This window comes from Salvelinus alpinus, chromosome 5 (assembly GCF_045679555.1).
Source record: "Salvelinus alpinus chromosome 5, SLU_Salpinus.1, whole genome shotgun sequence".
NCBI lineage: Eukaryota > Metazoa > Chordata > Actinopteri > Salmoniformes > Salmonidae > Salvelinus > Salvelinus alpinus.
The window spans coordinates 93,421,038-93,433,025 of record NC_092090.1 but is presented as its reverse complement, the minus strand read 5'-3'; the positions used below and the strand labels follow the sequence as shown (position 1 = coordinate 93,433,025).

The following is an 11,988-nucleotide window of genomic DNA, read 5'->3' as shown; positions in this document are numbered from 1 at the left end:
TGCCCTTGCCTCAGCCCTGCCTTGCCCTTGCCTCAGCCCTGCCCTTGCCTCAGCCCTGCCCTTGCCTCAGCCATGCCCTGCCCTTGCCTCAGCCCTGCCTTGCCCTTGCCTCAGCCCTGCCCTTGCCTCAGCTCTGCTCTAGCCTTGCCTCAGCCCTGCCCTGCCCTTGCCTCAGCCCTGCTCTAGCCTTGTCTCAGCCCTGCTCTAGCCTTGCCTCAGCCCTGCTCTAGCCTTGCCTCAGCCCTGCCCTTACCTCAGCCCTGCCTTTCCCTTGCCTCAGCCCTGCCCTTGCATCAGCTCTGCTCTAGCCTTGCCTCAGCCCTGCCCTTGCATCAGCCCTGCTCTAGCCTTGCCTTGCCTCAGCCCTGCTCTAGCCTTGCCTCAGCCATGCCCTGCCCTTGCCTCAGCCCTGCCTTGCCCTTGCCTCAGCCCTGCTCTTGCCTCAGCTCTGCTCTAGCCTTGCCTCAGCCCTGCCCTGCCCTTGCCTCAGCCCTGCTCTAGCCTTGTCTCAGCCCTGCTCTAGCCTTGCCTCAGCCCTGCTCTAGCCTTGCATCAGCCCTGCCCTTGCCTCAGCCCTGCTCTGCCCTTGCCTCAGCCCTGCTCTAGCCTTGTCTCAGCCGCCTGCCTCGACCCCTTCTCAGCCCCCTGCCTCAACCAGCCTATCTCGACTAGCCTGTCTCAGCCCCCTGCCTCAACCAGCCTGTCTCAGCCCCCTGCCTCAACCAGCCTGCCTCGACCCCCTGTCTCAACCAATCTGCCTCAACCCCTTCTCAACCCCCTGCCTCAACCTTTGCCCCCAGCCTCCTGAACCTACTTAGTCTCCCACCAGCTGCATTACAAGAGATCTAAAGAGATGGCCTTCTGTTCACCACTCTAACAATGAGTCAGCACAGATTAACCTCATCATCGATTACAGTGCACTACACTGCTTTTAATTGCACCGGATCACATCTTTGATATTCATGTGTGCTTTTCATCAAACGGAACTCATTACGAGGGCTAGTGGGTCTGCGGCGAAGAGAAACATTTTTGGTTTTCAATCAGTTCCTGCAATCCTGCACATTTTTCCATGGGGCGTAGAGAAAATGTTGCCGTTTTAAAGCAAGTTTGCTGCATTTCTACACATGTTGCCATTGGGTGAAGACCGATGTTTGACCAATGGGCTGATGATCAATGGGCCCACGCCGTTCAGTAATTCGACGATGCTTACTACAAGTTTAGATAGCTGGCCACGAGAATAACTTGATTTGCTAATTGAGTGACTGCTGATGCACTACCAAATTTTCAAATTGCACCTTGTGTATTGTACTTTTCTAACTCTCAACAGTAAGTTGAGCTCCCGACTGAGTTCCTAAACAAATTGCCAAGTTCCCCCTGATCTAGGGGAATAACGTCTACATTTAGAGAAGGATTTAGAAATAGATGTACTATCTACTGGTCATCAAGTAGCCAGTTAATTTCTATGCCATTATAGGCTACTGTAGCCTACCATTTGATACAATCTATATGTTTGCAATTACAATATCACTGGATCAATTTGGGCCACTTGTGTAGCCTACCTGGAGCTGGCAAACCAATGTCATTAATAGCCTAGAAATCAGTTTGTTGTTGTAGCCTTGTGTTATTATGCCGTTATTAATGGACATGTTTATTTAATTAAATTGGAAGTTATCAATTATGATCATGGTCACAGCTCTATCACAAATGTATCATTCTCCACATTTAATGTCAATTTGATTGTGGACTTTTGAAATGAGATGTTGGCCTATCAGGTGGCCTATCAGGTGGCCTATCAGGTGGCCTATCAGGGGCTAAAGGTTACCTGCATCTAGCTCAGCAAACCATGGCAAAGTTGAATTACAAGTATAAACTCAGATCTACTGTATTATGGAGAGAAATCAACATTATGTTCTACAATTTTACTATGTTAAATAATATTTCATTTATACTAAACTTAAATATTCAAATGTTATTTATAATGATATTTAAAATGTTATTAATATTTCTATATTAAATATATTATAAATAGTATGAGAGTATGAAATAGTATGAATAGTATATACTGTAGTGTCATATCAATTGTCTCCTGCGTTCATCAAAAGAATCGGCCATTTTTTATTTATTTTATGTATTTCACCTTTATTTAACCAGGTAGGCAAGTTGAGAACAAGTTCTCATTTACAATTGTGACCTGGCCAAGATAAAGCAATGCAGTTTGACACATACAACAACACAGAGTTACACATGAAGTAAAACAAACATACAGTCAATAATACAGTAGAAAAATAAGTATATATACAATGTGAGCAAATGAGGTGAGATAAGGGAGGTAAAGGCAAAAAAAAGGCCATGGTGGCGAAGTAAATACAATATAGCAAGTAAAACACTGGAATGGTAGATTTGCAGTGGAACAATGTGCAAAGTAGAAATAGAAATAATGGGGTGCAAAGGAGCAAAATAAATAAATAAATACAGTAGGGGAAGAGGTAGTTGTTTGGGCTAAATTATAGATGGGCTATGTACAGGTGCAGTAATCTGTGAGCTGCTCTGACAGCTGGTGCTTAAAGCTAGTGAGGGAGATAAGTGTTTCCAGTTTCAGAGATTTTTGTAGTTCGTTCCAGTCATTGGCAGCAGAGAACTGGAAGGAGAGGCGGCCAAAGGAGGAATTGGTTTTGGGGGTGACCAGAGAGATATACCTGCTGGAGCGCGTGCTACAGGTGGGTGCTGCTATGGTGACCAGCGAGCTGAGATAAGGGGGGATTTTACCTAGCAGGGTCTTGTAGATGACCTGGAGCCAGTGGGTTTGGTGACGAGTATGAAGCGAGGGCCAGCCAACGAGAGTGTACAGCTCGCAGTGGTGGGTAGTATATGGGGCTTTGCTGACAAAACGGATGGCACTGTGATAGACTGCATCCAATTTATTGAGTAGGGTATTGGAGGCTATTTTGTAAATGACATCGCCGAAGTTGAGGATCGGTAGGATGGTCAGTTTTACGAGGGTATGTTTGGCAGCATGAGTGAAGGAAGCTTTGTTGCGAAATAGGAAGCCAATTCTAGATTTAACTTTGGATTGGAGATGTTTGATGTGAGTCTGGAAGGAGAGTTTACAGTCTAACCAGACACCTAGGTATTTGTAGTTGTCCACATATTTTAAGTCAGAACCGTCCAGAGTAGTGATGCTGGATGGGCAGACAGGTGCAGGCAGCGATCGGTTGAAGAGCATGCATTTAGTTTTACTTGTATTTAAGAGCAGTTGGAGGCCACGGAAGGAGAGTTGTATGGCATTGAAGCTCGTCTGGAGGGTTGTTTACACAGTGTCCAAAGAAGGGCCAGAAGTATACAGAATGGTGTCGTCTGCGTAGAGGTGGATCAGAGATTCACCAGCAGCAAGAGCGACATCCTTGATGAATACAGAGAAGAGAGTCGGCCCAAGAATTGAACCCTGTGGCACCCCCATAGAGACTGTCGGAGGCCCGGACAACAGGCCCTCCGATTGGACACACTGAACCATTGCCTTTAGCAAAGTGACATCGGGTACACGCTACAACACTGAACTACAATCAGTGCCATAACTCATTCGGATGCGGTGGCACATAGACAAGACAACGACAATGGTTATTACACAAGGAAAACAGGCGTCTTTAAAGTCTCCTTACCCTCCGGGTGATGAACTGAATGCATTTGGTGGCGGACAGACACTGGAGCAACAAAAGCCCCATTTGTGCATCGATCATTTTTATTCCTCTGCTCCATGTGCATATTTCAGCCTCTAAACAACAGGAATGACAGGCCTTGTAATGCACCATAATCACCATTTATTCCATCCACCTTTTTCCTGATCAAACACTCAGCGATGTGCTGTGATTGATCTGATTTAATTAGTTTGCCAATGTAAAACAGGTCGCTGTGATGGAAAGGTAAAGACGACGAGCGTGGAGAGAGACATAAATAACACAGCCTCTCTCTTCCCCTAAGACTGCTGAATAATGATGGGGGTAAATATCTCATCACACTAAAAGGCTCTGTGTGTGGAACAATGGCGGGATGAGGATGAGCAGTGGATCTATTGTGAACCTGTCCTGTGGGACGAGGATGGGTAGTGGATCTATTGTGAACCTGTCCTGTGGGATGAGGATGGGTAGTGGATCTATTGTGAACCTGTCCTGTGGGATGAGGATGAGCAGTGGATCTATTGTGAACCTGTCCTGTCGGATGAGGATGGGTAGTGGATCTATTGTGAACCTGTCCTGCGGGATGAGGATGGGTAGTGGATCTATTGTGAACCTGTCCTGCGGGATGAGGATGAGCAGTGGATCTATTTTGAACCTGTCCTGCGGGATGATGATGGGCAGTGGATCTATTGTGAACCTGTCCTGCGGGATGAGGATGGGTAGTGGATCTATTTTGAACCTGTCCTGCGGGATGATGATGGGCAGTGGATCTATTGTGAACCTGTCCTGTGGGATGAGGATGGGTAGTGGATCTATTGTGAACCTGTCCTGCGGGATGAGGATGGGTAGTGGATCTATTGTGAACCTGTCCTGTGGGATGAGAATGGGCAGTGGATCTATTGTGAACCTGTCCTGTGGGATGAGGATGGGTAGTGGATCTATTTTGAACCTGTCCTGTCGGATGAGGATGGGTAGTGGATCTATTGTGACCCTGTCCTGTGGGATGAGGATGGGTAGTGGATCTATTTTGAACCACTCCTGTGGGATGAGGATGGGCAGTGGATCTATTGTGAACCTGTCCTGCGGGATGAGGATGGGTAGTGTATCTATTGTGAACCTGTCCTGCGGGATGAGGATGGGTAGTGGATCTATTGTGAACCTGTCCTGCGGGATGAGGATGGGCAGTGGATCTATTGTGAACCTGTCCTGTGGGATGAGGATGGGTAGTGGATCTATTGTGAACCTGTCCTGCGGGATGAGGATGGGTAGTGGATCTATTGTGAACCTGTCCTGTGGGATGAGGATGGGTAGTGGATCTATTTTGAACCTGTCCTGTGGGATGAGGATGGGTAGTGTATCTATTGTGAACCTGTCCTGTCGGATGAGGATGGGTAGTGGATCTATTTTGAACCTGTCCTGTGGGATGAGGATGGGTAGTGGATCTATTGTGAACCTGTCCTGTGGGATGAGGATGGGTAGTGGATCTATTTTGAACCTGTCCTGCGGGATGAGGATGGGCAGTGGATCTATTGTGAACCTGTCCTGTGGGATGAGGATGAGCAGTGGATCTATTGTGAACCTGTCCTGTGGGATGAGGATGAGCAGTGGATCTATTGTGAACCTGTCCTGTGGGATGAGGATGAGCAGTGGATCTATTGTGAACCTGTCCTGTGGGATGAGGATGGGTAGTGGATCTATTGTGAACCTGTCCTGTGGGATGAGGATGAGCAGTGGATCTATTGTGAACCTGTCCTGTGGGATGAGGATGGGTAGTGGATCTATTTTGAACCTGTCCTGTGGGATGATGATGGGTAGTGGATCTATTGTGAACCTGTCCTGTGGGATGAGGATGGGTAGTGGATCTATTGTGAACCTGTCCTGTGGGATGAGGATGGGCAGTGGATCTATTGTGAACCTGTCTTGTGGGATGAGGATGGGTAGTGGATCTATTGTGAACCTGTCCTGTGGGATGAGGATGGGTAGTGGATCTATTGTGAACCTGTCCTGTGGGATGAGGATGGGCAGTGGATCTATTGTGAACCTGTCCTGTGGGATGAGGATGGGTAGTGGATCTATTGTGAACCTGTCCTGTGGGATGAGGATGGGCAGTGGATCTATTGTGAACCTGTCCTGTGGGATGAGGATGAGCAGTGGATCTATTGTGAACCTGTCCTGTGAGATGAGGATGGGCAGTGGATCTATTGTGAACCTGTCCTGCGGGATGATGATGGGTAGTGGATCTATTGTGAACCTGTCCTGTGGGATGAGGATGGGCAGTGGATCTATTGTGAACCTGTCCTGTGGGATGAGGATGGGTAGTGGATCTATTGTGAACCTGTCCTGTGGGATGAGGATGGGCAGTGGATCTATTGTGAACCTGTCCTGTGGGATGAGGATGGGCAGTGGATCTATTGTGAACCTGTCCTGTGGGATGAGGATGGGTAGTGGATCTATTTTGAACCTGTCCTGTGGGATGAGGATGGGTAGTGGATCTATTGTGAACCTGTCCAGTGGGATGAGGATGAGCAGTGGATCTATTGTGAACCTGTCCTGTGGGATGAGGATGGGTAGTGGATCTATTGTGAACCTGTCCTGCGGGATGAGGATGGGTAGTGGATCTATTGTGAACCTGTCCTGTGGGATGATGATGGGTAGTGGATCTATTGTGAACCTGTCCTGTGGGATGAGGATGGGTAGTGGATCTATTGTGAACCTGTCCTGTGGGATGAGGATGGGTAGTGGATCTATTGTGAACCTGTCCTGTGGGATGAGGATGAGCAGTGGATCTATTGTGAACCTGTCCTGTGGGATGAGAATGGGTAGTGGATCTATTGTGAACCTGTCCTGCGGGATGAGGATGGGTAGTGGATCTATTGTGAACCTGTCCTGTGGGATGAGGATGGGCAGTGGATCTATTGTGAACCTGTCCTGTGGGATGAGGATGGGTAGTGGATCTATTTTGAACCTGTCCTGCGGGATGAGGATGGGTAGTGGATCTATTTTGAACCTGTCCTGCGGGATGATGATGGGTAGTGGATCTATTGTGAACCTGTCCTGTGGGATGAGGATGGGCAGTTGATCTATTGTGAACCTGTCCTGTGGGATGAGGATGGGTAGTGGATCTATTGTGAACCTGTCCTGTGGGATGAGGATGGGTAGTGGATCTATTGTGAACCTGTCCTGTGGGATGAGGATGGGCAGTGGATCTATTGTGAACCTGTCCCTTGGGATGAGGATGGGTAGTGGATCTATTGTGAACCTGTCCTGTGGGATTAGGATGAGCAGTGGATCTATTGTGAACCTGTCCTGTGGGATGAGGATGGGTAGTGGATCTATTGTGAACCTGTCCTGCGGGATGAGGATGGGTAGTGGATCTATTGTGAACCTGTCCTGTGGGATGAGGATGGGTAGTGGATCTATTGTGAACCTGTCCTGTGGGATGAGGATGAGCAGTGGATCTATTGTGAACCTGTCCCTTGGGATGAGGATGGGAAGTGGATCTATTGTGAACCTGTCCTGTGGGATGAGGATGAGCAGTGGATCTATTGTGAACCTGTCCTGTGGGATGAGGATGGGTAGTGGATCTATTGTTAACCTGTCCTGCGGGATGAGGATGGGTAGTGGATCTATTGTGAACCTGTCCTGCGGGATGAGGATGGGCAGTGGATCTATTGTGAACCTGTCCTGTGGGATGATGATGGGTAGTGGATCTATTGTGAACCTGTCCTGTGGGATGAGGATGGGTAGTGGATCTATTGTGAACCTGTCCTGTGGGATGAGGATGGGCAGTGGATCTATTGTGAACCTGTCCCTTGGGATGAGGATGGGTAGTGGATCTATTGTGAACCTGTCCTGTGGGATTAGGATGAGCAGTGGATCTATTGTGAACCTGTCCTGTGGGATGAGGATGGGTAGTGGATCTATTGTGAACCTGTCCTGCGGGATGAGGATGGGTAGTGGATCTATTGTGAACCTGTCCTGTGGGATGAGGATGGGTAGTGGATCTATTGTGAACCTGTCCTGTGGGATGAGGATGAGCAGTGGATCTATTGTGAACCTGTCCCTTGGGATGAGGATGGGAAGTGGATCTATTGTGAACCTGTCCTGTGGGATGAGGATGAGCAGTGGATCTATTGTGAACCTGTCCTGTGGGATGAGGATGGGTAGTGGATCTATTGTTAACCTGTCCTGCGGGATGAGGATGGGTAGTGGATCTATTGTGAACCTGTCCTGCGGGATGAGGATGGGCAGTGGATCTATTGTGAACCTGTCCTGTGGGATGATGATGGGTAGTGGATCTATTGTGAACCTGTCCTGTGGGATGAGGATGGGTAGTGGATCTATTGTGAACCTGTCCTGTGGGATGAGGATGGGCAGTGGATCTATTGTGAACCTGTCCCTTGGGATGAGGATGGGTAGTGGATCTATTGTGAACCTGTCCTGTGGGATTAGGATGAGCAGTGGATCTATTGTGAACCTGTCCTGTGGGATGAGGATGGGTAGTGGATCTATTGTGAACCTGTCCTGCGGGATGAGGATGGGTAGTGGATCTATTGTGAACCTGTCCTGTGGGATGAGGATGGGTAGTGGATCTATTGTGAACCTGTCCTGTGGGATGAGGATGAGCAGTGGATCTATTGTGAACCTGTCCCTTGGGATGAGGATGGGAAGTGGATCTATTGTGAACCTGTCCTGTGGGATGAGGATGAGCAGTGGATCTATTGTGAACCTGTCCTGTGGGATGAGGATGGGTAGTGGATCTATTGTTAACCTGTCCTGCGGGATGAGGATGGGTAGTGGATCTATTGTGAACCTGTCCTGCGGGATGAGGATGGGCAGTGGATCTATTGTGAACCTGTCCTGTGGGATGATGATGGGTAGTGGATCTATTGTGAACCTGTCCTGTGGGATGAGGATGGGTAGTGGATCTATTGTGAACCTGTCCTGTGGGATGAGGATGGGCAGTGGATCTATTGTGAACCTGTCCTGTGGAAGCGCATGGAGACAGAGTGTGTTGAAGGCAGCTAGAGAACCCTGTAACTGACAATGGCACTTTGCATTGGTTGTGTTCCAAATTACACCCCATGGACCCTGGTCAAAAGTAGCGCACTAAGTAGGTCATAGGGTGCCATTTGGGATACAATGTTTATCAGGAGGCACAAGCTGCTTCTCAGGCCACGGCCCCCATACCTCCCCACCCCACCCCACCCCACACCACACCACCCCACCCTGCACCACACCGCCCAACACCATCCCACATCCCCCACCCAACACCATCCCACATCCCCCACCCCACACCGCTCCACACCACCACACCACACCCCACCACACCACCCCACACTTCCTTTCCCCTTCATACTGTGAGTGTATGGCCCTGCGTTGACTAATCAAAGCATCAGTGCAAACAAGCATGTGATTTATCTACTGTCATCTGGAGAAAGAGAGGAACGGGGGATAAATCTCTTCTCTGTGAGAGGGAGTATTCTGTCTGTGGATCAGGATCTCCTGAAGGGTAGTCGTGACTATTTGAAAGGGCAACGTCCCCCTTGGCATTCTCGTACAGTACAACATTGATAGGATGAAAACTAAGGACAGGAAAAAAATAAAACATGTTTTTATTAGCAAACAAAATAGACATACAGTACAATTTGGACATGATATCCTGGATGTGGATATCAATCGTTTCAACATCAATAATGAGCAGGGAGCTCAGACACCCATCTATATTTTACTATCATAATACCCAAGGTAAGATGAGCTTTGGGATATGCACTGAGGAATCACTTACTATTTCATATTCAGACTAAGTATGGTGGCTGAACGTACATGAATCCAGTGTTGGGCACTGTGCCTAGAATAAGACAAGGTCTGCTTCCCAAATAGTACACTATTCCTTACATAGTGCACCACTTTTGACCATAGCCCTATAGACCCTGTTCAAAATGAGTCCACTATAGGGAATAGGGCACCATTTGGGATGATAGGGAACCATTTGGAATGCAGTGGAGTGCTATGTGGACCTAGAGAGGGCCTAGAGAGGGCCCAGAGAGGGCCCAGAGAGGGCCTAGAGAGGGCCTAGAGAGGGCCCAGAGAGGGCCTAGAGAGGGCCCAGAGAGGGCCCAGAGAGGGCCTAGAGAGGGCCTAGAGAGGGCCCAGAGAGGGCCTAGAGAGGGCCTAGAGAGGGCCTAGAGAGGGCCCAGAGAGGGCCTAGAGAGGGCCTAGAGAGGGCCCAGAGAGGGCCTAGAGAGGGCCTAGAGAGGGCCTAGAGAGGGCCCAGAGAGGGCCTAGAGAGGGCCTAGAGAGGGCCCAGAGAGGGCCTAGAGAGGGCCTAGAGAGGGCCTAGAGAGGGCCCAGAGAGGGCCTAGAGAGGGCCTAGAGAGGGCCTAGAGAGGGGCGGAACCACACGATTAACGAGAGTATCTTATTAGTGTTTCCAAATGGGTAAATAAGTTACAAGACTTTTATTTGAAGTGAATCTGTTTGCCTTGAAATCTCTAAAGCAGGGGTTGGAGACAGACCTCTGAAACCTCCAAAGCAGGATGTTGGCGAAAACCTTTTGCTATTATTTGGCCACCCAAATAAAAAACGAAATTAGTTTTCATTGTTGGACCAAAAAAATACTGTAAAATCACCTTGAATCCAGCTAAAAATGATTTTCATTTATGAAATCTGTTCCCGAGCATTCCCGCGAAAAAATACAGAGATAAACTGGTTGAATCAACATTGTTTAAATGTAATTTGTCAACGTATTGTGACGTGGAATGTAGGTGGTAAACATTGGGGGCTGCTGAGGGGAGGATGCCTCATAATAATGGCTGCAAATGGAGCAAAAGGAAACCATGTGTTGGATGTATTTGATACCATTCCACTGATTCCGCTCCAGTCATTACCACGAGCCCGTCCTCCCCAATTAAGGTGCCACCAACCTCCTGTGGTGGAAAATACATTGGATTTGAAAAAAGTCATCCTTTGTTTTGAGGGTGACATTTTACCCACAGGATTATGTCATCATATTAACCAAATTTCAACATAGACAAACCTTTTATAAAATATGTTGAATTTGTAGCTTTAAAACAACATTATTTCCACTATCAGGACTACTAGAGAATTGATCTATCTACAGCTACCCTATTACTCGTATCACCAATAATACTATTTAGGCCTGTATAATATTTACAAAGGCATCAACAGCTGTTGTTTCAATTCATCCCAGGATTCAACTACAAATAGACTATACATATACAGTAATTTCAAATGTAATCTTCATGTTAATCATTAATATGTTGGATTCACATCTCAATCTCAACCAAAAATCTAAGTTAAGAATACAACTAATTGAAATGAAACATTACTTAAAGTGAATTTATAGTTTGATTAAATTAGATTATACTTAGTCCTATTCTTTAAACTGTGACTTTTGGTTGAGATGTGAATCCAACAGATCAGTTATTCATTTGTAGACAAACTGTCACGCCCTGGCTATAGAGAGGTTTTTTATTCTCTATTTTGGTTAGGCCAGGGTGTGACTAGGGTGGGCAGTCTATGTTCTTTTTTCTATGTTGTTGGTTTTCTATGTGTTTGGCCTGGTGTGGTTCCCAATCAGAGGCAGCTGTCTATCGTTGTCTCTGATTGAGAGCCCTACTTAGGTAGCCTGTTTCCCATTTTGTGTTGTGGGTGATTAATTTCTGTTTAGTGTGTGTTGCACCTGACGGAGCTGTTTCGGTTGTCACTTTGTTGTTTTTGCCTTTTAGTGTTCAGTTTCTATTAAATATGACGACCACTTACCACGCTGCATTTTGGTCTTCACCTTCTTCTGACGACAGCCGTTACACAAACTGGGTATTGAACTGTGTTTGGTTGTCAACACAACCAAATATACGTATCTTCTGCTTGGATAGTTCCATCTGTGATACTGACTTAGTCTGGCTTTAATTCTAGTTGGTCTACAAATTGATAATTGATATGTTGGACATGGTTTTTCCATTGGAATTTGGTTGTGCTTGTAGATGGTTGAAAGCATAGTGATAACACATTGGAAATGTAACTAACTTTTGGCTGTCTTTTTGGGTGGGTGAATATAGGTTCTAATCTCATTGAACAACGTCTCAACCAAATATTACCAAATTATCCACGTTGAAATGACATGGTGGGCCCAGTGGGAGATGTGAGCGTGTCTCAATGTAATCAAAGGTATGAAATTATCATGTTATTGTCAAATACAATATCTTATTCGGGCTTACTTGCAATCAATTTGCAGTGTATAAATGATCCAAATTATGTTCAGTCCACCTGACCACCCGCTCAGAAAAAAATTGGC

General features: G+C 47.0%; 1 protein-coding gene across 1 annotated transcript; it reads left to right on the top strand.

The window, feature by feature from the left end:
* The first annotated feature begins 6,780 nt into the window (after positions 1-6,780).
* On the top strand, positions 6,781-8,715 carry LOC139575366 (putative per-hexamer repeat protein 5). Its single transcript, XM_071400281.1, has one exon. It carries the CDS (start codon positions 6,781-6,783, stop codon positions 8,713-8,715), a length of 1,935 nt encoding a protein of 644 aa, XP_071256382.1.
* Positions 8,716-11,988: the final 3,273 nt, after the last annotated feature.

Bases quoted from the DNA above. Each gene is read 5' to 3' on its own strand.
- LOC139575366 (XM_071400281.1), top strand. From the start codon at position 6,781: ATGGGTAGTGGATCTATTGTGAACCTGTCCTGTGGGATGAGGATGGGT.